We start from the raw sequence: 25,673 nt of genomic DNA on the forward strand, positions 1-25,673 counted from the left end.
TGTCTCTTTTTGTGTCTGCCCTGTCTGTATTTTATATGTTGCTGTATTTACTTGAGTATGTCTTTTATGCATTGTAAGGTATCCTGAGGTGTATGGAAAGGTGCCTCCAAATAAAATGTATTATTAAATAAAATAGTGTCACGTTAAGATACATTTTTTATTTTGTTTGTATCGTGCTTGATACATACTGTATTTCTTTACTATGTCAAATACCAGTTCAATGAACTAAAATTGACAAATCAAGCGTAATACTGAAATTAGTTGTAAATTAAAGTGTGGAGCTAACCTGATGAATTCAGACTGGTCGGGGTCGTACAGAGACATTAGCAGCTCAGCATCCTCTCCAATGTTGCATACAAAGTTCTTCAGGTTCATGAGTAGACTGTAGGTGTGCACAGTACTGAAAAGGGTCTGACGCCTCATCTCCAGGTTTTGTAGCCGCGTCTGCAGAAAAACAGAGCCCCAGGCAGTGCATGGACACAGATATTATTTTAAAAATTGACAGCTACTATGGGAATAAAAAGTGTCTGAAAGTGTGAACAAATCAAAATCATGCCTTCTCTTCTAGTATCCTGTCATCCACACTGCGGGAGGCGGTCTCGTGTGCCCGGAACAGACTGACCGTGCTGGTCCAGTCCGGATCCAGAGTGTTTCCTGCTTCATCTCGCACCACCAGGTCCAACCCCAGAATCCTTAAAGCACAGAGGATCAAACACTTTAATTTAAAATCGACAATCTTGGAGCTATGGCTCAGGGTAATAAAACATTACAATGGTGTTTATGCTGCAAGGCAATTTGTTGCAGTACAATAAGGCAGCAGGACTCATACCGGTTTCCGTAATCAATCTTAGCTGTGACTTTCTTTCTGAGCTCCACAAGGTCATCCTTAGGCAGCGTTCCTGACACTATCTGAGATCGATATTCGATGAGGCTGTACGCCATCTGCGTAACACTCCTGAATGGTTTTGTCTTGTTCGCCTGTCAAATAAAGATGTACACACTAATAACAAAACATTCTACAGAGGTGTGAAATAAAATGTCTCACAGTAGTGTGAATCCGAGTAGGAGACACTTGTGTGTGTGTGTGTGTAGTCGAAACAGAGACGTTGATTTACACTCACCATGTAGAGCTTGTGCCATATCTGTGCCCATTCTCTCAGAGTAGCCCCGAGCTCCTGCACCAGGGGCAAATCGGCTGGAGTAATTATTTCCTGCTGGCTACCAGCCACAAGGAGAGAATAATAAGATATTGGAAAAGTGGCTCATCACTCACAGATCATGTCACATCATTTGGACAGACTCAAGTGCATGTATTTACATGATAAATAGTGGGATGGTTTCCCCTCCACAGCCAAGAAAAGCATTACTGAATCCTTACTTATTGTAATTACAAGGGCACTGCTAGTATATGTTAGTGGCTAATGACAAGGCAGGGTGGCAAACCAAAATCAAAGTGGATTATCATCACGCTGATATGTTTACTGATATGTGCTCTCACCCTGTTCCCTCAACCGTAGCGTCCTTTAAGTGGATGTAGGAAGCTGGGAAAATGCCCTGAGGAAGCAATGAGGTAAATCAGTAAATATACATCACAGCATTAGTTAGATGATAATAGAGTGCTAATGACTCATTTACCTTATGCGATTTCTTGCGTAGTGTGTAACCCCTATACCAGCCTGAGGAAATATGAATTAACAGAGAAACATGTTACAGAGAGGGATAGGCTGTGGACAAGACAGTGATGTGAGTGATGACAGTCCACCCTGTCTGGAGGACGGACGATGTAGTAGTCTCATTTGCATTATTATGCATAGCATATCGAGCGGTGGTTTGTTCAACATTTTTCTAAGTTCCTGTGTCAGCTTGCTTCAGTGAAGGAAAAGAGGGATGTGTCAGGGCTTGTTGTGCGTTGAGGCTCGCTCACCTTCCAATTTCTCAAGTATGTGCACCGTGTCCCCCACCTGCAGACACAGCTCCAGCTCACCACTCGCCTCATAGTTGTAGATTGCTGAAGGACAAAAAAGGGCTGTCTCATTATTGGAAACACGCACAACATTCAATACATACTGTTAACAAAGACAAGTTTTAAGCCGACAGTTTGATAAGTTTTGTTCCCGCTCCAGGTCCAGTGGATTAAGAAAAAGCCCAAATCCCCTTTCAATCACTCAGGAAAAGGCCTGTTCTTAAAAAAAGTTCTGGTTCAGAGGATTGCAGTTTCTTCCAGGAAAATAAGCAATTCTTGTCGCAGACTTGCATGCAGAGAGGATCTTGATCTTTGATTTATTCCTCATCTTACTGCTCTTTGTAACAGCAGACTGTGGTTCAGGGTCCCTGGGCAAGACACTTCACCCCAAAATGCTCCTGTGGGGATTGTCCACAGTACTGAATAAGTCGCTTTGGATAAAAGCGTCTAACAAATGACATGTAATGTAATGTAATGTATGCTTGTGCAGCCAGCCTGCATGACTCAAACCGTTAAAGTCTTTTGACAATTCTTAATTGAAACAGATGCCCTGAGGCAGTGTTTAACGTTCCAGTGGACTGTGCCGGAGCAGGTAGCTTCAGAGAGAGAGAAAGAAAAGGAGGGGAGCTAAAAAGGGCGATGGCATTACATCCTCTTTATTTCTGATATCACGCTAGCCTTTGGTCAATAGTTACACTCTGCAGGTCATGCTTCTGCAAACTGGCTCACCTGCTAGCCCTGCCCTTCTCTTTACTCAGTTTATTAACATTTCCTGGAGGCGACTCCTTAATCTTACCAGGACACGGATGGGAGGGATCACACCAGAATACGTCTGCGCACACAGACACACACTTAACCAACGAGAAGTTGCAAAAGAGAAACCTTGGCAAACAATACTGTAGCAAAGGTCTTTGTCAAGACTTGAGGGAGCCACAATAGTGAGCAACCAATCTCATAGTGATAGAGGAACTATAAGCAGAGAGCTATGTCCTGACTTGCATGGTGATAATGCTTGTTGCTCCAGGCTAGATTTCCCAGCACGCTTCAACTGGCTTGGCTTATCACAACTCAGTCTGAATACCAAAACTTGACAAAATACTGAAGGCGGTTGTACCCTTCTCTCTCCATGACATGATAGCTTTCCAAAACGCACATTTGCCCAGACAGAATCTCCACATGGAATCAGGTTATGACTGCGTCAGTATAGACAGCCTATTTTAAATGTAAGGTTAAACCCATGCCTGCTGTACTGATGTAAGGATATCACCAGCACAGGTACAAGTGAATGATGCCTTAGTCAGATATCCCTCACAAATACTGAAACTTAGAACCGGTCAGAAACACTTACCTCTGACGCCTTTCTTACCTTCTTTTTCCCACAAAAACATACATTGCCTAACATACCCGTTTATGTATGTGTTATATTGTGAACATCAAGTTCAAGTCTTTAGAGCAAACAACGTATCATACTATATCATTATTTTAAGTTGAATTAACATGAAAATGAATTATATTTTGCTATCACTTGCTGGTAGTTTCACTATTTGCATATTTCTAAAGTGATTAAGGTAGTTAAAATTACTTGTTTTGCCATTTTGTGTAGTTTCTTTTACACAATCTGCATACAAGTTTTGGCCGTTAAAGCAAAGGAAAGATTTTTTAAATTTGCCGTTTTTACCAACCTCGCCCCTTTTTATTTCAATGCATTTGTTGGGCAGCCCCCACTGTTGGGTAAGAGCATTGAGAAACCGCTCTTGTACTGAATCAATAAGAGATTCTGCTATGACAAGTAAAAATATATGCCCAAGATTGTACATGTCAGATGTTTCAAAACTGACGAGTACGAACATAGGCACATTTTTTGACCACAGCTCAAATCTGTCAAATGGTATAAAAAGTAAAAAATGTCTATAGTGCTTTTTTTTTTGCTTTATGAATGACCTGTGTATAACTCAATGAACTCACTTGTGGCCTTTTTTTTCGCATGTGACTTTTATATTATATTTTGTTAATCATTCATGTATATTGTCAATGTTAACCGCTTCAAACTAAGATATTTGAACTACTTTTACTTTGCTTTGGTTAACCAAGCTAGTTTTCTCATTAGGGTAACATTGCTGGTTTTTTACTTTTTCCAATGTAAAATTATTTGTAGCTGGCAAACCTATATTTTCAACTACAATGGTTATTTGTATTTAAAAAGAAGAAACTGACACGCTGTGAATTATCTTTGAAAAAAGGATTTGTTGTCACAGGGGAAATATTTGTGCAGCCAGAACAATATTGAATAAAACGAGCACTGAAGAAATGACATCTGCCTCTGGTGATGCCGGGAGTCACAATGGTCCATTCACCATCTTGACAGTGTCCGGGCCTGGCAACAGTGGGTAAAATGCCATTGGCAGGCAACCGGCTGAGCGTGTTGTGATGCCACACTGTCTGCACTAAAGGCAACAGTCTGAACACTGGCAGCACAACTCATCAGCTCTGAGACCCACTATCATCCTCTTGAACTTAAAACACTGAGCCTGAAGCCATTGTAGTAAATTCCAATAAAGCCTTAATCTGAGTAGGTTCAAGTTTATAAGCATACTAATGTTAAATCAAAGCGAGGCTGATTCAATCTTAATGATTTATCAAGGAAGTGGATTAGCCAACAATTAAAGAACACTACAGCTGAACAGTTTGAGCCGCAGCTGGCAGCCCATCACAGCTAACACATTTCAATAAGAATCCATTGTTCTCTTCACTGACTGGGTGTGAAGGAAAACATAAACAACTACTCCGAGTTATGGCCGTGATAACACACATGCAAACAATATGACGCAAGATAGATGAGCCTAGCAACCAATCCTTGAACATACAGACATTACTGCTCCACTGAGTTCATACAGATCCTCAGCATGAAAATCCCTCCATCAAATACATGAAAGAAATGAAACGATAAAGCCAGAAATGGGGAAGACATAAACGTTGCCATGCTAAACAAACGGACTCTGATTCCACAAAAATAACAACCATCATATTTACTTGTACAGTAGAGTTGTAAGCAAACATTGTACCAAACTATTAAAATTGTATTATTTTATAGGGCTGCAACATACATTTTATTTTCATTATAGATCAATCCGATTCTCAATTTGTTGTGATATAAAACAGAAAAAAGCAAGTCTCCATATTGGAAAATAAATATATATAAAATATGGATGCATTTTATGAGAAAACATTTCTTCATGAAAGATTACTTATTACTTATATTTTGCGATTAGTTTTTTAAAACGCAATTACTACGACTAATTGCTTAAAATCAATGAAAGTGGAATTAGAATAAAATGGTATTCTAATAAACTTGAAAAGGTCTTTTAGGTAGCTACTATTATGTGATGTATCATATCTCTTTTAAAACCTGAATTCAAACATATATATTTCAAATGCTTTGGAAGAAGCGAGAGGTACAGTATATTTCCAAAAACTAATTAGGTAAAAGCAAGTCTATTAAAGTTTGTCTTTGAGCCAGTTCTCCTCAGGAGAAACCTTTCAAAATAAAGGCCTTGCCTTCGATCTATACCGTCTAGACACTCTGAGACAATCTGTAGCTCCAGCTAATAAGTCCTTGTAAGTTATCCATAAATCAGAAAGTTAATTTTCAACTTCAAATCTAATAGTGCAAACGAGGAATTAGACCACTTATGGGCTCATTTTTTTTTAATTCTGGTAAAAACTCTGCTACAAAGAAAATTACAATTGCCTTTTCTGAAGGAGAAAGAAACTACAAGGTCTTTCTACAGGTTCATTAAGAACTACTCCAAACTTATGTCCGAGTTTTGAAAGTCATGACTGACCATCCAATAATCTGGTCAGTCCATCAAAACTGAGAACAAGGTCAACACTTATCTTAACGGCTGGTATCAGACCTATGGCGCCATCAACAGCTTTAGATTTGCTTTGCTAATAAGACACAGACACCCACAAAGCAGAAGACACCGGCAGAGCAAACCATTTTAAGCCCTCATCAAATTAAGGACACATATTTATTGTTGTTTATTGCATAAAATTACAAAGTGGAAGTTTTGGATGAGCACTTGAAAATCTTTTTCACACGCCCACAGTGAGGGCAAGAATAAGTCAGCCTTTATGAATGCTTATTGTTACCTAACTTTGTTTGTTTGAGTTTTATTGTGCAGAAACTACAAGGCCGTTTACATTCATCTGTGCCTGCCTTATATCTGATGTGCTGTTTACACAGGAACGAAACGGGTTGTATCCGCTACTTTTCTCTTTCGTATAGCCCGTTCGTTCACACGAGGCCGCAACGGAACCGCGGAAACGGACCCCGCAAACGATAACAGGTCCCAAGGTGAATAGATCTGCGGACGGAACGCTCTGGGGGGGCAAACGGCTCCGTGTGTACGTCCTATACGATTATTTCCTGATAACAATGAAGCCATAGCCCCATCTCTCCCCACCTCTGCTGCTCACTGCTGTAGCATGGTCAGTAGCTACTGCTAGTAATTACTGACCATGCTACAGATGTTAGTGCACAATCTACACCTCCTCTACCACAACCACAACCATCAGCAACAAGTGGACATGGAGAACTACATGAATTACATGTTGCTAAATCCACCGCAGAGAATAAACAGAAGGGCAACCATGGCAACCATGCTCGGGGGTCTTCTTCGCTGCTTTTGGTGTATTTTGTGGCGGAAGTACAGCGCCACTTACAGGCCCGGCATATGTACTACAGCGTCTCCAGCGGGTCGAGCAGTCTCGTGTGAAGGGACACGTTTATTGAGCCGTATCCGTGTGAACGGAAGACTTTTTTGATATCGAATTCGGTTTGTTTGCGTTCCTGTGTAAATGGGGTCTGAGTTCACACAGTTTACATACGCACACGACTTAGAACACCACAACTTGTTTGCAAGTCCATCATGGTCAATTATGCAACTTATTCAATGCAGATATACTCAACATCTCACATCGGGCTTAAAACAAAACACATTTACATAATCAGCATAGGACTTTACAAACTTAAGTTGTTTTATTCTGTTAATTTACTATTTTACTGGATTTGTGTTGTGGACAAACACAATCAGAAACATATTATTATTCATGACTCAGCATTTCAAAATATATATAAACCTTTTAAAAGGGGGTATTTGAAGTATACATATATAGCAATGTAGTGTTATAAAATTGTATAGGTTTTCCCGAGATTCCAGATTTGTTACATTTTAAAGAACAGATAATATGCTTATATTTAGATTGATATCTGTATGGGGTTGTAGAAAATGTTAGCCTGCTTTACTGTTCGAAAAAAAAACCTCCTGAAAAAACCCAGTCTGCTTTCATCAGTTTTTTCCGGGTCTTCCCTGTCACAGCGTCTCTTGCAAACGTTTAAAAACACAGTTCCTGAATACAAGCTTTGTGTGTTACTCTGAGGATTTAGCACTTAGCTAATTTCACATTATTGATTAAAGCACTTAGACCTTCTTTAATATAAAATACATCAATATCAAAAATGTTTACAATATGGGATCTTTAAAAACGAAAAGATGTCGCCTTTTTAATTCTACAGATGCTTCTTCCTTGTTGAAACCTGTTGCCTACATTACCCACCATTCAACCTAATGCAACTCATACAGCATGCAGCATACCACATCAGCGTTAAGCAACACCTGTCAACATACTTTGTTGTGCAAAATCAGTTCCCCTTTAACTTCCTGAATAACTGTCAAAAATGTATAATGTTTTTAATACAGACTGTCAATACTAATGGCCAACTTCATATGGGTTTGGTTCAAAATCAAGCACTGCCTTGAAATCTTATATAGCCTTTTGATTTCATTGTGGATGCAAATTATGTGAAAATAGACATGCAGTATATTTAACTAAAATGTTCCCTACCTTGTGATTTCAATGATTTATTTGAGTCTCTAGTACAGCGCTTCTCTTCGGGATATATAAAAAGGGAAAGCTATCCTCTTGTGATGGTGACACAAATTAGCTTGTGATATCTTAAGCCCCACATTATCCACATTTCCCTTTTAGCTAGTATGATATAATTGCTATTATCAGAAACCTGGCAACTCCTTTTTCTACTGAAAATGTAGTTGCCTGGATCTGGGCAAAGCTTGGGATGCAATCGGATTAAAAAAGTAGGACCTTGTGCAGGGTCCGATAACATTTTAAGGATTAAGTACAGTTGTGGTGACACCTGCCCCGTTTCTGGGGCGGTTGGCAGGAGAATGGCACCATCTACACAATCAAGCAGAGCAACACTTTTTAACACATTACTGAAAGGATTTACACACAAAATCACCTGCTAAAAAAAAGTATGTTATAATCATTTTTATCACAACAGCAACAGAGGACACAATACATCCTTTAAAGATAAAGTCGGTAACAGAATTCAGGCTAAAGCAAGATATTCTTAATAGGCTCTGGTTCACACATATTCCATTAGGACTAGGTATTCACACAAGGTTGCTCCTCTTGCGTAACACATCTGCTTCCCAACAGGAAACACTGTCTGTAAAAGTGTCTGTAGCGCAGATTTAGCGGTGAGTCAGTACGGTAACCAATGACCGGCCAACCTGTGCTGACAATAAAGTCATTACAGTAAACCTGGAAGGAATTTCACATGAAGGCTACAAGTTGTGCTCATTTGCCCTGAGGGCGTGGAGGTCTACCTGATAGCATGAACGTGCATGCACAGTTAGCCCACAAACACACATTTATAAATGTGACAGTGCCACACCTTATTGCAAACCACTAAAAAAACATTTTCAAAGTTGAAAGGAACACAAAAAGTGTTTTAATAGCATCAAAAGAAAATCACAGTTGTGCCCCATAAGCATAGGTAGAAAACTTAGATTTTTGAGTTAACCTGAATTCACAAAAGGTACTAAAGTAGAAAGACAGAAGTATTATCCGCTAAGTGTAGCCTACTTGAAGCGTACAAAGTAACTAATGCAGAAAGGCTATTTTCACCACATTATCTTATAATTATAAGAGGATTGTGGAATCCCCAACAAATACACGTAGGAGCATTTTAATGTTGTAGTTTGTCAATATGTAGATACTTTTAGATACTGGGTTGATAAGTAGTACAGTATCATAAGCATAACATGCGTTTATGGATGTAAACGCTATCTAGTACATTTCGCCTCGGAAATGTCATGGGGTACAAGTTTAAAGAAGCATACAATGGAAATACTCAAGTAAAGAACAATAATGTCAAAATAGGCTCATGGTACTTAGATACGTTCCACCACTTCCCAAAGTGTTAAGCTACACTGACAAACCTAATGTCTATACAAATTCTCTCCTGTTATCTGACATGCATACAGTCACAGCAGTGGCTCCCATGTGGGACCCTCCAGGAGTCCTTCGGGGGGCTTCTAGGGACTTAACAGCAACATGAGGATTTATTCAAGTTCACAGCTACTTCCACAAGTCAGCTCAGCGAAGTTAGGTACAAGAATGACTGGTATGCTCATTGAACTCTTGGCTCTTTTCCATTTTTCCTCACCACCTATTATGGACACTTGGTCATTTCTTACTACAACCAAATACCTTGACTCGCCAGGACAACAAGGAGGGCAACTCACAAACTATGTAATAAAAAGTACCCAAAACCCCTCCGGGCTACGGTGTCGCTACGCACCATGTACCGCCAATAACAACAAAACCCTACGTGTGTTTCTCAACTTCAGACTCCCCTTTCCCGTGAAGTTTAGTTGGGAGTTCACTCGGTGAGCTTGTAACTCGCAAAACACGCGAAGCTGCTTTTGAAAACTTACCGACTCCGTACTTCTCTTTTTTAGTAGGAATCCAACGGGTCATGTCGGGGGAGGATGTGAAGTTGTCTGAATAAATAAATAACTATATACAATTGCCAAACGCGGACGGGCGGTGCACTCCTGCTCGTCCTGAGCTCTACAGTTCCGCCATCATGACTTGTAAACGGGGAGGGGAGAGTCCGAGAGGGGGGGAGGCGTGAACCATGGAGCTCTCAAAACTACCCCCACAACAACAACACACCGCGGTGGAATGTAAGTACATTTATTCTGTGGTACTCAGATCCTTTACTTAAATACACTTTACTAATACCACAGTTTTAGAAATAAAAGTTCTGCATTGAAAATGTTACTCAAGAAAAAGTAAGTAGAGGCTGTAAAAAGACCCAATTCAGAAAAAAGAAATAAAAAACACCCAGAAAATAAAAAAGACAATTACTTCAATGTTTATCAAGCCAATTGATTCTCTATCAATCTTTCAAAAGCTGTTAAAAGCTGGCTAGTTTCATTTGTAACAAAACATCTTATTGAGTACTCGTGGATACATTTCATAAACTCTTGTTGTTGTTTTTTTTTAAATGTGTAAAGTCACTAGTAACTAAAGCCATAAGATAATTGTAGCCAAGTAAAAACTACAACATTTTTAGTGGAGTAAAGAAAATGATCAAGTTAAGTAAAACCCCCTGAAATTGCACATACTTCAGTAAATATAGCCTACTTATTTACAGTCTACCACTGCATTTTCTTTATTTATAAGTACTGTACTTAAAATGTTGAAGTGCTTATTTTAGGCCTACTAAGGCCATTATATCGAGTTTATATTGTGAGATTAGACAGCATGGTCCTACATGTTAGTAATGCCCCAATGGTGTCTTTTCTTTTCAATGGTGTATTTTAAACTCCATAATAGTTATTGAATATCATTTTCTGAACTCACTGCACTGTTCATTGTGTTGTATTATTTGCTTGCATGTCAGCATTATTCAACACAAATGTCATATTTGTTCATATTTAGTGAAAGCACCAATAGTCACCCCTAGAAAAATATTAGCAATACTGATTTTGAGGTATTTGATAAAAGAAATTGTGAATTGTCACTAAGCTCTAATTGTTTGAGTACTTCTTTTTATTGGTACCTTATCCTTTTTCTTTACTTTTGTTTTGAGTCAAAAATTGTGTTTTTATTTACTTCAAATATTTGCTAACTTAAGTTTCTTTCGCATCTGTCGCTACTTTTGCATTAAAAAATGTCTTAGTACTTCATCCACCACTGCACATCAATCAGTGGATATTCTGCAGCCATTCCGCATAAATCTTCAAATAAACAAAAATTAAATTGAGGGAAATTATAATGAGACTGACCCGTCTGTCCCTCATTTTGCTTCAAGGACTCCTGATGCTGTCGGCTCTCCACTTTTAGAGCTACTAGCTGGCACACAATTTGACAATTTACAGAGGAGAATAATTAATTAAAACCAGAGTTATAAATCACTGATGTGTCATAAATAAGTTATCGCCAGGTTATTGTTTTAATTTAAAATTAGATTGAATCGCAAACTCCATACCGCTGCTCACATTACTCGCTCGACAGGTTTGTATTCTGATTGAGCATTAATGAACAAGACCTGGAACATAAATAATGATCATATAATCACAAAAGGCTATATTTGAAGTTGCTGTGCATACTATAATTGTTTAGAAACCAAATGGAACTAAGACCAAAGCAATTGTAAACTTGTCTATCAGTGAGACTATACTGAATTCAATTACATTTCATTTCAAACCAGCCATGTATCAGAAATAACGCCCACCTTCCTGCACAGTGAAGTAATTTACAGCTGTTGGCTGAGATCTGGTAGTCCACTTAGCCTTTTGTTTGCCCCATCATGTGTGTGTGTGTGTGTGTGTGTGTGTGTGTGTGTGTGTGTGTGTGTGTGTGTGTGTGTGTGTGTGTGTGTGTGTGTGTGTGTGTGTGTGTGTGTGTGTGTGTGTGTGTGTGTGTGTGTGTGTGTGTGTGTGTGTGTGTGTGTGTGTGTGTGTGTGTGTGTTTCTTCTGTCACTGGTCAGCCAAATGGTGCTGTCAATAATGTTCAGCCATCCAATGCTTTTGTTGTTCCCTGCGGCAGGGTGATGTCCATGTTTGTTTTTTCCCTCAGCTATAGTGAGCTTTAAAACCAATCTTGTGGTGAATTAGTAATACCGCAATACAACACAGGCTGAAACCTGTTATTGAATCTCATTATTTATAAATCATAGCTATTTAAAAAAAGAACACCATACAGCAATGTGAGAGACGTTTATCTGGCGGAACTGTAATCAATGCAGACATTTTAAAAAGACGTTGCCTTAAGTTAATTACATTTTTGAATTGTTGCCTTCTTTCACCACATATAATTATAGTGTAACACATATGGATTATGTGATGTTTTTAACACCTTAAACAGCTTAAGGATTCAAACACATTCACCGAGCTCATCCTGAAAATGTGCTACTAAAAATGTATTTTGCAGCCATTTGTAGAATTTCCAAGGTTATGGCTTGAGCTTTTACACATGAATAGTGTGACCTATTTCGGTTTGAGCTGTAGGTGCCTGCTGTTTGGGCTTTTACATTTATTGAAAGGGGGGCTTCAAATAAGCTCATGCCCTTTTCAACAATCATTCTCTTTATTCGTTTGGCAAACTCTCTCACACTTATTATCAAATGTGAGGAGTTGCTTTTGGTCTTTTAAAAGTTTAAAACAATCAAATCTGCAAAAAGGAATACAATATTGCCATCACCTGACTGCTGTGTGCTATTGCATACAATAGACCTTCCCTTGTAAAACCCCAAGAATGTGTTGCACTTTGTTGTGGCATGTAATTAAAAAAATATTTTGTTACCTTTGCTTAACTTTTCCCCATTAGAATCGTTAAGAATAAATCATTAAATTCAGATGGTGTGTGTTAGTACGTGCATGCCTCGCATTAATGTGTGTGACAGTTTGACAAGCAGAGTTGAACTCTGGAGTTCACCCTGAGTTGAAGGCTCCATTAGCAATAGGACCAGACAGGCTGAATCTTCACAGGAGATTCCCACTTCCCCTTCTCTTCTAATTCAGATCAGATTGTATCTCAGACATCCTTCCATTAAAACTCGCTGAATAGGTGCATCTTTGACCTAGTCATTTCATCTTGTGCAAATGTGCAAGGTAAACATGAACACTTTCACATGTGTATACAGAGGCTGAACATAAAGACTGAAAGCTTTTACTTCGTTCTGCATGAAAGTAAAGAAGTGTTGTGTTAAGAGTGGGCTGTAGTTATTGTAGATAAAAATAGAGATGAAGCTACTGTCTGTTTACTTCGCCTAAGGGCTTTTCTTGTGTGTCACCCAACAGACACATAATGAATGAACATTTAGCATGACAGACAGCTGAAATGATAATAAATATGCTTCCTATTCACCATCCACCTTCCTACACTCTGGAGCATTTTTGTTTGTGCGAGTTACATGCTCCAGTGCACATGCCTGTGTTCTTTTTACTATAATGGGATGCAAAAAAATGTAGCTCGTTAAGCATGCATATGTATTAAATGTATCATTTGAATAGATCTTGACCTGACTTGACTTCAGAGTTATTCAGTCGGGGACAACACCAAACTCTGTGAACTAAGATGTCTACAATGTAAGGAACTACATTGCTCCTGAGACAAGTGAGTGGTAGGGATCTGAACACCTCTCATAGCACCCCCCACTAAGGTGGTTCAATTATTGAGACAAAAGCAGACAAAGGGCCTAATGGATTTATGGGTCTTCTGCCAGAACCGCATGACGCCAGAGGCAAATTGGGCCTCGGCATCTGGTCCTGCAAAGCTGAGCGGATAGGTCAATGCACTAGTCTCAACATCCTGGAGCAGAATTTGATTTGCAGTTGACTAATGGCTCAGGAATATCCACATTTCTTTCCTTTAACAGTTTGTTATATAAAATAATTGTTTCTTTAGCTTTTGCTGCATGAAATCAGATCCTGTATGTGCGTCAACGTTGTAACTGTAATGGTGGAAGCTGTCAATATTTCTATGTGCTAATATTGACACCTACATGAATTACTTATATAATATAAGCATGTAATATATTTTGATGCGAGACATTTTTGTGCACAGAAATGCAAAAACAAAATCATGACAGCAAGAAACATAGTGTTAAAGCGTGATCACAAAATCAGGCTACTGCAGGTAATTTAGATAAGCACATTTATTTGTATTATGTGTATAATTAACATCTCATTTCGAGATTGTGTTGCATGAGAAAGGACTTGCCTTGAGGCTCCCTCATTTATCTCCATCTGACTCAGTGATGCATTCTTTGTAGGCCTGTAGTGCACACATAAGGCCATCTGAAGCTATGTCTAAACCAAGAGAAGAGGGGATCTATTTTTAGAGTATGAGAGCCACATTTTTAAATGAAATAGTCTCAGTCTGCTATCTTCCAGGCCAAAGTGAAGGCTTGTTCAACAGAGCCTTTTAATTAGGCGATACTCCGAGATCAGCAGAGGGAGCCACAACTCTTATCTTAGGCTTTTTTTTTCTTTGTGAAGACAAAGCTGTCTGACAACTAAAAAGGCAGACTGCAGCGTGACCACCCTCTCTGTCTGGACCTTGGCCTGAGCAGCAGAGGAGTGTGCACACCCACCCAAAATGTTAAAAACATACTCAGGCTGACTCTCAAGGTGAAAGTATGATCCTTCCAAAGACGTGTATGGCATTTCTGCTGTGTTTTGTTCCCCCCTTTACTCATTAAAAAATGTAAATATATGTGTTTCTACTGCAGGTGCCTCCATCAATCTGGGATCACTACAGTGCAGCATTTCAGCTCAGCATCAAATCTGCTGTTACTTTACATAGTTCAAAAGCAAAAGAAAAATGTTGCTGCTTTAGTTTGCAGATTACATTTCTGACATTACAAAACAGTAAATTATTGTATTCTTCTTGTATTTCCTCATGAAATAAAATATGCTTGTGTTGTAACTGAAATCTGATATCACTTTCGTTATGAAGACAATGTTTCATGACTCTAGGACCAAGCCAGCCTTTCTTGTTTAGCTGTTAAATTATAGGAGCAGGTAAGTGGTACAAAGTCAGTTTTTCAATACCTGACAATGAACAATTGTAAGTGTCATATTTAGGGTTTAGAAATTATTACATTTTGTGAAGTATAAACAGACTCTCAAAAATATGTCCTCGTGTTTGGAAGTTAACTGATATGTTAAAATCCTCCTGAATGTAGTTGAAGTTAAACTTTTATGTTTTTATGAAAACAATGTATTTTGGGGTAAAGCTGCTGATGCCTGCTCCACCTTCAGCTCTTTGTTTTTCATCAAAGCATTGTACTTGTGGGAGGTCTCAGTGGGCCTCAGTGATGGGCCTCCCTCCCTCTGACAAAGTGTGTGCCCACTGGAGTGAGAGGGAGTTAAAATATTTATATACCGGTCCATTCACATCCCAAATGTGACAGATGAAACGGAGCGAAACTCAATTTCTGAAAGATGAAATGTGATAAAAAAACGATACAGCTTTGCTTTGATATGTTATGTTTACTGTGGATCGGTGTCCCAGCATGACCTAACATGCACCAACAAACCACAAACACACACTTGCAAGCCTCTAATAGCTGCATTATACGACACAGGTGATACATAGTGTATAAGCACCTGAGAGAGTATCGATATATCCTGGTTTACTGTATCTTTTGTGAAAATTGTTATCACTACTTTAGCATTCTGTCTGCAGGGTGGTTTGTGTATTAAAATCTGGCCTGCAGTGCATCACTAGTGTATTTTTAATCAATAGGAAAACATTTACAATATTGCTATCTGTTTGGAGTGATGGATGGTGTGAGTGTGCAGAGCCAAATGCGCTGCAAAGTAGAATTTCTAGTCAATTAAATTGAGTGCTCCCTGGTCTTAGTGTACAGCAACCGAAGAGGAGGATAATGTAGTTTAGCTGGGGTAAACTGAGGACAACGAGGATGGAGCTACAGAGGACATCAAACAGTTTGGGGCATTGCTTTGACACATTCAAAAACAAAGAAACTCGCATATTGAAAAAGAAGTTAAGAGTTATGATTGTAAGCTGATGCAATAATTCAATGTGTGCCTGATCAAAAGATGCTCACACCAGTTTGTGTGAGGAGAGATGAGTGTGTGTTTGGGGTTACCTTGTGTGATATAATTGTGTCTCTGCATATGCCTAAAGAAAGCCTTTGGTCTCACCTCCTTTTCGTTCGGTAATAAAACAATCTGTCCTCTGTCAAGGTTTATGGCAGCGGGATATGCTTCTCTTCTTTCTCTCGATTCCTCCTCAACCTCTCTCTCCCTAATGCAATAATGAAATCCCCCCCCCCCCCCTTCCTCTCTCCCTCTCTTCCTCGCTCTCTCTTAACTGTCCCGCGTGAGTTGACACTTGGCCAGACTCTTTGGTGCAGCAGACTAGCTGACTCATAAAGGTTTCAGTGCGCCCTGATTTATGGACAGTGATGGGGATGAGTTTGAGGCAGCAGGAAAAACACCGCTGTCAGCTCACCCATCACACAGAGACTGTGGGCACATCAGGGCAGAGACGACCTGCTGACTTAAGATAAAGACGAAAATGCCATTGCTACTCTTTTCTGATAAACTATACTTGTGTTTAGCCAAGTCCAGAGAAATATAATGAGGCTTTTTTGGCAGATAGTGCTGAAAAAGTGAAGCCTTATACTGTGTTTTGTTTTGAGTATGTTGTTTTTTCAAGCATTTTAATGTCAAGGTGTGGCTTGGTGTCTTCTGCTGACTTTGCTGCAGCCCTCCCTTCCTGTTAATTGTGAATTGAATTATCAATATGGATATAACCAAAGGCTCCTTGGCTGCCATCTATTTTCTTTTTCCATTAACCTCCATTAACATTCTGGTGAGAAAGCAACTTTCTGTATAAAATTAGCAGTGAGTGAGTCACAGAGCTTCGACATTGAATATCATTTTCAGCTAATGTGTTTAGTGGTGCTAAATATTATTTCTTCTGACAGTTCATGGCAACTGTTCCTGTTTATTGGTACAAATAAAAACTCAAAGGCCAGCTCTGGGTTGACAAGGCTTCAAGGCTTTATTGAAGGCAGCACATCATGGATTTAAAGCACTAAGTGAGGACTTGAAGTAAGGCTTTTCAAACCGGGTGTTGCACATAGAGTACAGGCATATATTGGTGAAAGTAAAGCACACAGGTGTTTGCAAACACATATTTTCAAAGCCACATTTTTTCTCCCGACCAGAAACATCCTGTATTATTGATTAGCTTTTATTTTGTTTCGATTCTTTGCTTTTGCACACATGCTGTTGGTTAAGTTGTTAATACCGAGAATTTCACCAACATGATGTCTTCTAATTTCAGGATTAGAGAGGTATCTCACATAGACCCCCGGAGAAGACATCCTACAGCTACAATGCTAGCAGGGACTTTGTAAAGCATTTAAATTTAAACTTTTTTCTCAGTTGCTTTTCCATTTTTCTCTTCGGCCTCCACCTCGTCTTGTTTTTCAGCTTTGTCCTCCTCTTTCTTATCCTCGTCATCACCCTGTTCTTCTTTCTGCTCAGCATCCTCCTCTTCTTGAGGCTGGGTGTCTTCTCCTCCTTCCCCCTCATGTTCTTTTTCTCCATCCTCTGCATCACCCTCTTCATTTCCTAAAGAATGTGAGGTGAGAATAAAAGTTAGAATTACTTTACTACTACAGACATGCACTATGGAAAAGATTAAAAACGGTTACCTTCTCCATCTGCTTCTTCCTCTCCCTGCTCTTCCTTCTCCTTTTCTTCAGACTTGTCTTCCACCAACTCTTCTCCCTCTGAATCCTTCTGGTCCTTCTCTTCACCCTGATCTTCCTCCTTTTCTTCCTCTACTTCCTCCCTCTCTTCCTCTTCCAGTTGCTCTTCATCCTCCTCCTGAGGCAGGCTTGCCTCCGCCTGCTGTGCTTGGCTTGCGGATATTGTCTCTTCTGTGGGCAGTGATCTAGAGTAGAAGCGGGAGCTCAGCATGTACGGAGCTGCAGAGGTTAGCTGGGTCTGCATGGAGAACTGAGTTCTTCTAAAGGATGGAGGAGTTGCGTACATGGATTGGGAGTAAACGTTGAAGGACCCTGGGCCCGAAACATTGAAACGGTTCTCTTCTCCTTCAAGGAGATTCCTAAAAGAATAAGAGTCACATAACATCAAGTAAATAAGTCAAATCCCACAATTACTGTACAGCACAATATATAAGCAACTTGCATCCCTTACCTGTAGGCTGCAATCTCAATATCCAAGGCCATCTTCACGTTTAACAGATCCTGGTAGTCTTTCAAGTATCGAGCCATGTCATTCTTGTTGGCCCTCAATTCTTCTTCTATTTGACTTATTGAATCCTGCCGAAAAAAGATAAAGTCACATGTAATAGCACATTTAGGGCAGGATGTGTATCAGTTCTTCTTTCAGGTATCACTGCATGCTCTGTAACTGTTAAGACTTACCTCAATTGCCAAAATCAATATACATTTTCCATAGAAAGGATAATTCAAGCACTGTTCCTTTATTTTACTTTATTTCGGTCACTAACCTGCAGTGCAGAGATCTCAGCACTCTGTTTCTCCTCCACGTCCTGAAGTTGGTTTTCCAGAGCTTGATTCATCTCACGGCAGGCATCAATGTCCAGCTCCCTGGCTTTGATGAGGCGACGATATTCTGCAGCCTCATCTTTGGCATTACGTGCACTCTCTGTGTTGCGAGAAGTGCCTACTGTCATCACATTCACCTTGTCACAGAACCATTCTTCGGCTGTTTGAAGGTTGCGGTTTGCCAGCTTCTCATATTGGACTCGGATGTCCCGGAGAGAAGCGGAAAGGTCAGGCTTGATGACCTCCATCTCCACTGAAACCTCGGCGCTCAGCTGTATTTGGGCCTGCAGCTCTGCAATCTCACTCTCGCAGAGGCGCTTCAGAAAGGTAAGCTCATCCAGCAGGGTCCCAACTCTTTTCTCCAGCTCTGCCCGGGTCAGTGCACCTTCATCTGCACCCTTCCTGGCATCCATGAGCCTGCCCTCCGTTTCCTCTCTACCAAGCACTTCCTCCTCATAGCGTTTTTGGAGGTTAGTAAACACATCCTCCATCTCATCCCTGTGGTCCTGGGCAGCTTGCTTCTCATGGCGGGCCTCTTCCACAGCAGCACGGAGCTGGCGAATCTCATGCTCATACAGGGTGCGAAGGTTGGATGGCTCAGTCTGCCTCTGCCTGAGAATCAGGAGTTCAGTCTCCAGCAACTTGTTCTGCTGCTCTAGTTCATGGACCCTCTCAATAAAGCTCACAAAGCGGTCATTCAGGTCCTGCAGTTCAGCCTTCTCCTGGGTCCTTAAGACTTTGAACTCAGAGCTGACCTGGGCTGCTTGTTCAAGGCGGAGCTCGGTGGCAGCTGCAGACACTGGAGCTGAAAGCATAGAGGAGTAGCTAGAAGTAGCTCGGGAATGGGTCGGATAACTTCTGCGTGAAGAGACATAGGAAGCCATTGGGGCGGAGTGGCTGGAGTAGGCAGACCTAGATCCTATTCCTCCTCCAGCTCCATATCCTGCATTGCGCACAACTACCCTCCTCTTGTGAGTAGAAGGGAAGTAAGGGTCAAAGCCGATGGAAGTCATGACTTCAGAAAACGGGACGCTCTATTTCTAGGAATGAAGCTGGGTTGACTGTGAAGTGAATCTGAAATACACTGGCTTTTATAGAGCCAGTAATGACTGTGACGTAAGCTATTTTGCAGTCATGCTGACAGAAGGAATTGATTGTGGTGCCAGCTATCCAGTCTCAGCCAAGGGAAAGATGGGGTGGGGTGAGGATGGAGGAGGCGGGTAAGTGGTGGAGCCACACAGGACTGCAACAGACAGGGTCACTGAGGACAAAACAGTACGCTGTTGCGCATAAAGACTGCAGAAGTTGTTATAATTTGCCATCATATATCCTGACAAAGACATCATTTATCTCTTTTGAATGCAGCCAGATAAAAAGGACCTTTCGTAAAAGATGATGCTGCCTTGCACTGTTTTGCATCATCTGCATGCTGTGTTAAAAATAATATTAATAAAATCATTATTATGATGCAAGGGTTAGGGTTAGGGTTACATCACAATTAAATGTCACAGAAAACAAATCAATTCAGCTAAAGATCAAACACTTAACCCAATGCTTTGATCAGGAAAATACCACTTTAATCTTAGAGAAAACATTTTACTGTATTATATATTAACATTTTGCCCTCTAGTGGTTGCCTTTTGCCACAATTTACAATGCTGGCTAAAAATGTATAAAACTGAGTATGCTATATTGATGTATAAGCTAAGACATTATTTTCTGGTATCCTTCCTGAAATTCCCTGGCTGCTATCATACTATTTCACATGCTACAATTATTTGTATTTATGTTTAAATACTGTTACTGTACTTAGTGTTGTCCATCTGGATGGGTACTTTTTGTGAACTGTAATTTGTGTAATTTCTATCTCTAAAATGTTCATGTTAATTAATATTTTGCCTCTTTACTTTTGCTGTAACAATGTAAACTTCTCCTCTGTGGGACTAATACAGGTATTCTGATTCTGAAATAAGTGTAATGGCTATAGATGTTTTTAAAGCAACACTTTTGACAGATTTGTAAAGTTGTTATGCACAAGTGAAACATGTTAAGTTAATTAGCTTGTTGTGCCTAATATAAAATATATTGTCTTCCTTGTTCATTTTCCCATTCCAGTTACTCACTTATAAGGATTAACCATAGACTTTGAGATGAATGACATTTCCTGTGGCGTGGCTTCAACCAATATCCCAACATATGATTGGTCACAAGAATGCACCTACAGCATATTGACCAATCAGGGACGTCTTTACTAATTGGCGGTAACCAAATGTCATGCTCTGACGCCAACGCCCGTAACGTTAACAACAACAAAGGATGGAGAATAAATGAAGTTTCAAACTTGCTTTGTGCCTCACGTCCACTTATGACCGCGGTGTTTTTTTAACCGTACGCTGCCTTGTTGGAATAAAAGTAACGTTACAAATGCTTTTAAATCGGGAATGAACGGCAAGACGCCCAGCTTTGCAAGTGATGGTCACCCGGTGAAACACCAGCTAACGTTAGCTCATATGATCTGCTAATACCAGCTACCTGAGACAATAATGTGAGCCAGGTGAATCTGCTAGCATGTCAGCGATCTATATTAAGCATGCTTTCCAGGGTTTTGTTCGTGATAATAACCGGTGAAGCTTAATACCTGCTCCGGACAGCAATGCACCACCGCAGAGCTAAGCTAACTATGCTAAGTTTTAAGTTGCATTTTGGTGAGATTAGCTAGCCGGTCCCAAGATGTATGATTGTGTTACGTGATAACAGTTGACAACAGCAGGGTTGCCTTTCGCTTCTCTTCTCGAACAAAGCTCTAGCATGCACTCGAAACTGCACAAACTTAATGAATAATGCAGAGCCTTTAGACTGGTAAGCGCTAGATGGATACCTAATTCATGCCAAATTGGGAAATGATTTTGTCGCAGCAGTGTTGTGAAATGTAATCTAACGTTTTTCTCTATACGTTTTTCCACGTTATGTTCCATCTTTCTTGCTGAATTGATGTCCTGCCTGCCTTCATTCTTCCTATCTTTGTTTGCTTTCCATGCATCTGTGTAGATTCCAGCAAAAGCTACAAACCGTGAAGGTGGAAGGTCTCATCACAACATATTAAAATGGTAAGGCTTTTAATAATTGAATGCATCTTCGTTCCCAATCCTGATGTATATTAACAGGAGTTATGGATCTGCTTGCTAAAGGGGTTTGCTACTTTTTCTGTGCTCTTTACAGATTCGCATAGCAGCGCTGAATGCTGCTTCGACAGCTGCAGATGAGTCCCAAGACCCCTTGAGAAGTAACAAGAGTCAGACAAAAGAGGCTCAGGTACAGATTGTGTGCGGATGAGTCAGCAAGATTAGGCCTGCACAGCTGATGCAGACCTTTTTTTTGCCGCTGTACATCTAAATGGGTTTTCTGATTGGTCTTCTATTTCTGTCAACAGGAAGCTGAGGCATTTGCTTTATATCACAAAGCTTTAGATCTGCAAAAACATGACAAGTTTGAGGAGTCAGCCAGGGCCTATCATGAGCTTCTCAAGACTCCACTGCTCAAAGAGGTAATATATCACTCATTATATAGTGCTGTCAAGACTGTTGTGATCTCAAAATATCACAGCAATAACACTTTAATACAAGTCCTATCCACAACAATGAAATTAGATTAGTATCTATAGGTAAGATATTTTTCACACATTGCCACAGGCCTCTGGGCTTTTAGGAACTGGTGCCGAAACAGTTAACTTATGACGTCACTTGTTCTTTACTTGGTGAGACTGTTATAAGTATACATTTTGAATCCGTTTTAAACATGCCTTTCAAATATTACATTTTATTTTTGCTGCAATGATACGCCAAATATATGATTCACAATATGCACTTCAACTTTGGCTTTGTGGTGGGACAAACCCTGCTCATGTACAAAAGCTGTGTGTGTAATCATTCATATTGATTGACTGCAAGATAATTCTGCATTGCTCTGTGTTTGGTGCCAAATTAGATTGTATTCTATAATCATTTTAGGCTATGCCCTCGGATGATCACAAAGTGGGTCTCAAGCATCCTGGACTGATGTTGAAATATTCTACTTTCAAAAACTTGGCTACAATGTCTGCATTGCGGGATGACCTGGAGACAGCTATGGAGTTCTATTTGGAGGTAAATCAAAGGAAATGGTGCCAGTTGAACACTTTTTCTTTATCCTTTTTGGCAGGTCAGATTTGTGCAACTAAATGCGTCATTTAGATACACATGAATAAAAGTACTAACCTTATGTTCTGCTTTGCTCTTTTTTTAGGCAGTTATTTTGGATTCCACTGACGTAAACATGTGGTACAAAATCGGTCAGGTGGCTGTGCGACTTGTGCGCATTCCACTTGCTCGACATGCCTTTGAGGAGGGATTGCACTGTAACCCAGACCACTGGCCCTGCCTGGACAACCTCATAACTATTCTCTATACACTCAGTGACTACACCTGTATGTAATGCTTCATTATAATCCCCTTTGCTCTGTATCCTCACTCATTAACAATTTAAGAACTCAAGTATAGAAAGCAAAGTGACTGTTATCTGCACACATTCTCCCAGGTTGTTTGTACTTCATCGCCAAAGCCCTAGAGAGGGACCATTGTTACACTAAAGGCCTGGTGCTGAAGGAGAAAATCTTTGAGGAGCAGCCCTGCCTGAAGAGGGACACAATGCAGATGTTCATGAAATGGTGAAGCCGCTCACTTTTTATTCCTCCATCTCTTTTGAATGTTCCCTACATGAAGCTCTACAAGTTTACATCACTGACAAACCTCTGTGATGTGCTTCATTTTCAGTGATATGTCTATTCACTATGTGGAAGTGGAGACGGAGGAATGCAAATCCATTGTGGAAGAGGCACTAGACTTACGAAAGCGCCGACAGGCTCTCTCTCACTGTGAACCAAAACCAGACCTTGTCCTGATTCAGCCCATCCGCTGCCTCTCGTAAGTGCTGTGCTGCTGTGTCTGCAAATGTTTTGTTCTTTCTGTCTGGGTGGTTTAGCCTACATTTTCAATATCTAACAACTTTATTGCAATTTAAACATAGAACGCATTCTTTATATGCCATTTTTCTTTGTGACAATGGATTAACTAATACTTAGAAAAGTGTTGCTAGAAAATGCAGAAACCGTATATATTTTCCTTAAAATCTTGATTTACCTCGACTAATATTGAAGTAAAGGATTTCAGCACTAAATGTATGGTTGCCCAAAGCTCTTTCTTGCAGTGAATAAGTGACATCCCTTTATATAAACATGCTGTTGTTGTATCTCAGATGGAAGCATGTGGGTGAAAGCCTTCTTGCGATGTACAGACATCAGACCACATGCGAGTCACCTCGCCCGAGTCTTGGCCGCAGAATTGACTTATCGGAGTACCGGGACCCAAACTTCCTCCAGAACCTCCCCCAGCCCAGCAGCCCTGTCAGTGTGGTCCCGCCCACTGTGCTGAGCAGCAGCCCCAGCTCCCCCCCGCCCCCCATGCCCCCCATGCCCCTCCCTGAGCCTACAGTGCTGCCTCAACCCAGCGCCCAGCCTCAGATTACACCTGCCCACACCACCGTGGAGGTCACCACTTCTGCTCCCGTTGTCGGTCAGTCGCTTATAAAGAGAAATGTTGATGTGACCTGCCTATGTATAATAATATATAATAATTATTTTCCTACTGTATGTTTACAGCTACTGCCATGGACGTTTCAATGTCAGATAAAGTAAAGAAAGCTCCAAAGAGGAAACGCGTGGTAGTAGAAGATAGTGGGGACACGGCCAAGCGACGCTCGGCACGTGTTCGAAACACAAAATGCAAGAAGGAAGAGAAGATTGATTTTCAGGAACTGCTTTTTAAATACCTACCTTCAAGGTATCTCACACTCAACTATTGTACAATACATAAATACATATATGTCTTGTTATAATTGTGTTGATGAAAGACTTTACTGGTTTGTCTTAGGTTAAAGAAGTTTGATCTTGATAATGATGATGAGAGTCTGAGTAATCTTGAGACACAGTGTGATGGGAAGGAGGACATGAAGCTTTTACATGGGAGTTGCCTGCCTGCTGAATCAGTTGAATACATGGAAAATGGTTAGTGGTGCATTGTGGATTTGCATTTAAAATGTGGAGCCATGTTGCTGATTCTGTTGTTTTAACAAACTGCACATTTCCTTCTGCAGAACAACAGGATGTCCACAACTTCCTGCTCGATAACATGACCAATGGTGGTATACTGGACGTGATGATGCGCTATCTGAAGGCAGTGGGTCAGAAGTTTACGATGGAGTGGCCCCGGGGCCTCACTGCTGTGGTACTGGAGGTCTATAAGACCTGGAGGAAGCACAGCGGGGGGCTTCCTAACCCTCTGCTTCGCGACTGCACCAACAAACACATCCGGGTAACAGACAAGAAAAAAGCTTACTTGAGCTTTGATTGTTATTTCATTAAGGACGTTTGAGTGCGTGTTCAATTTAAAACATTGGCACTGTCCCAGGTAGTACTGATATTTTCAGACTGGATATGTATCACATTTTGAAAGAGTCTGCATTTTCCAGCCTCTAATATGGCTTTAAATCTTCTTGAATTGGAACCAGGGAACTATAGCTTTTTATCAGAATTGGCCTCATATGATGCCCCCACAGCTAACTCTAATACTTGACTGTATATCTGCTACCTTTACAGGAAATGTTGGAGATGAGCTTAGCATCTATGGAGTTGCAGTTGGAGCAATGGGTACACACCAAAGGGAAGACTGGTAAGTAGCAGTGAGCTAAGCCCCCATTTTGAGGCCACTATACTGTTGATTTTAATAAATTGGACTAGATTGGCCTAAAGGGGGCACTGCAATCACAGTTCTAAACACAGTGACATGAATGAATAGCTAAATCCTGGAAAGTCATTTGTGTGTTACAACATGTTTATATTTGTTTTATATATTATTTTCCTTGTCTAGTGTCTACAAGAAGAAGCAGCATTTGTCCCGGCAGTGATGCGGCTGACTCAGAGTTCCCCGGGCAGCACTTCCAAAACGATTTGTTACTCCTAGCCTTAGGTTCATCCCAGAGAGACTTGTTCGAGGAAGACTGGCTGGATGTCATGGTGCGTGTCTACTGGCTCAAGGCACGATTCTTGGCCCTGCAGGTAAAGTCTATATTTTTGTTTTTGCTTCACTTTTTATTAACTTGGTCCTTTCCCTCAAACTCTGCCAGATGAGACTTGTAAGTCTGTCTCTCTTGTGTTTGTC

General features: G+C 40.5%; 3 protein-coding genes across 10 annotated transcripts in view; 1 reads left to right on the top strand and 2 right to left on the bottom strand.

The window, feature by feature from the left end:
* dock5 (dedicator of cytokinesis 5) overlaps positions 1 to 9,948 on the bottom strand; it is a 35,190-nt gene extending 25,242 nt beyond the window's left edge. For 2 of the 3 annotated variants that reach the window (XM_034117744.1, XM_034117743.1), the window contains exons 1-8: positions 9,769 to 9,811; positions 1,925 to 2,008; positions 1,636 to 1,676; positions 1,499 to 1,554; positions 1,122 to 1,218; positions 830 to 978; positions 557 to 692; positions 287 to 444 (exon numbers count right to left, since the gene is read on the bottom strand). In XM_034117744.1, the coding sequence (XP_033973635.1) occupies positions 287 to 444; positions 557 to 692; positions 830 to 978; positions 1,122 to 1,218; positions 1,499 to 1,554; positions 1,636 to 1,676; positions 1,925 to 2,008; positions 9,769 to 9,811 (764 nt within the window). Of the gene's footprint in view, positions 1 to 286; positions 445 to 556; positions 693 to 829; positions 979 to 1,121; positions 1,219 to 1,498; positions 1,555 to 1,635; positions 1,677 to 1,924; positions 2,009 to 9,768 lie in introns of all 3 variants that reach the window. The other variant, XM_034117742.1, reaches the window with a different exon arrangement.
* Positions 9,949 to 16,858: 6,910 nt separating this feature from the next.
* Positions 16,859 to 19,496, bottom strand: neflb (neurofilament, light polypeptide b). The gene is made up of 4 exons (XM_034117691.1): positions 18,366 to 19,496; positions 18,050 to 18,174; positions 17,542 to 17,957; positions 16,859 to 17,458 (listed from the first exon to the last, which is right to left on the bottom strand). Exons 1-4 carry the CDS (start codon positions 19,434 to 19,436, stop codon positions 17,253 to 17,255), a joined length of 1,818 nt encoding a protein of 605 aa, XP_033973582.1. The 5' UTR covers positions 19,437 to 19,496; the 3' UTR covers positions 16,859 to 17,252.
* Positions 19,497 to 20,701: 1,205 nt separating this feature from the next.
* The window catches only part of cabin1 (calcineurin binding protein 1), a 40,983-nt gene continuing 36,011 nt past the window's right edge, over positions 20,702 to 25,673 (top strand). For 4 of the 6 annotated variants that reach the window (XM_034117727.1, XM_034117730.1, XM_034117731.1 and 1 more), the window contains exons 1-14: positions 20,702 to 20,968; positions 21,472 to 21,530; positions 21,643 to 21,735; positions 21,854 to 21,967; positions 22,431 to 22,565; positions 22,705 to 22,885; positions 22,996 to 23,125; positions 23,232 to 23,381; positions 23,713 to 24,029; positions 24,116 to 24,296; positions 24,387 to 24,520; positions 24,610 to 24,827; positions 25,112 to 25,184; positions 25,383 to 25,570. In XM_034117727.1, the coding sequence (XP_033973618.1) occupies positions 21,528 to 21,530; positions 21,643 to 21,735; positions 21,854 to 21,967; positions 22,431 to 22,565; positions 22,705 to 22,885; positions 22,996 to 23,125; positions 23,232 to 23,381; positions 23,713 to 24,029; positions 24,116 to 24,296; positions 24,387 to 24,520; positions 24,610 to 24,827; positions 25,112 to 25,184; positions 25,383 to 25,570 (1,917 nt within the window). In that variant the 5' untranslated portion in view covers positions 20,702 to 20,968; positions 21,472 to 21,527. Of the gene's footprint in view, positions 21,283 to 21,334; positions 21,353 to 21,471; positions 21,531 to 21,642; positions 21,736 to 21,853; positions 21,968 to 22,430; positions 22,566 to 22,704; positions 22,886 to 22,995; positions 23,126 to 23,231; positions 23,382 to 23,712; positions 24,030 to 24,115; positions 24,297 to 24,386; positions 24,521 to 24,609; positions 24,828 to 25,111; positions 25,185 to 25,382; positions 25,571 to 25,673 lie in introns of those variants that run through there. The other 2 variants (XM_034117728.1, XM_034117729.1) reach the window with 2 other exon arrangements.

This window comes from Trematomus bernacchii, unplaced genomic scaffold (genome assembly GCF_902827165.1).
Source record: "Trematomus bernacchii unplaced genomic scaffold, fTreBer1.1, whole genome shotgun sequence".
Lineage (NCBI taxonomy): Eukaryota > Metazoa > Chordata > Actinopteri > Perciformes > Nototheniidae > Trematomus > Trematomus bernacchii.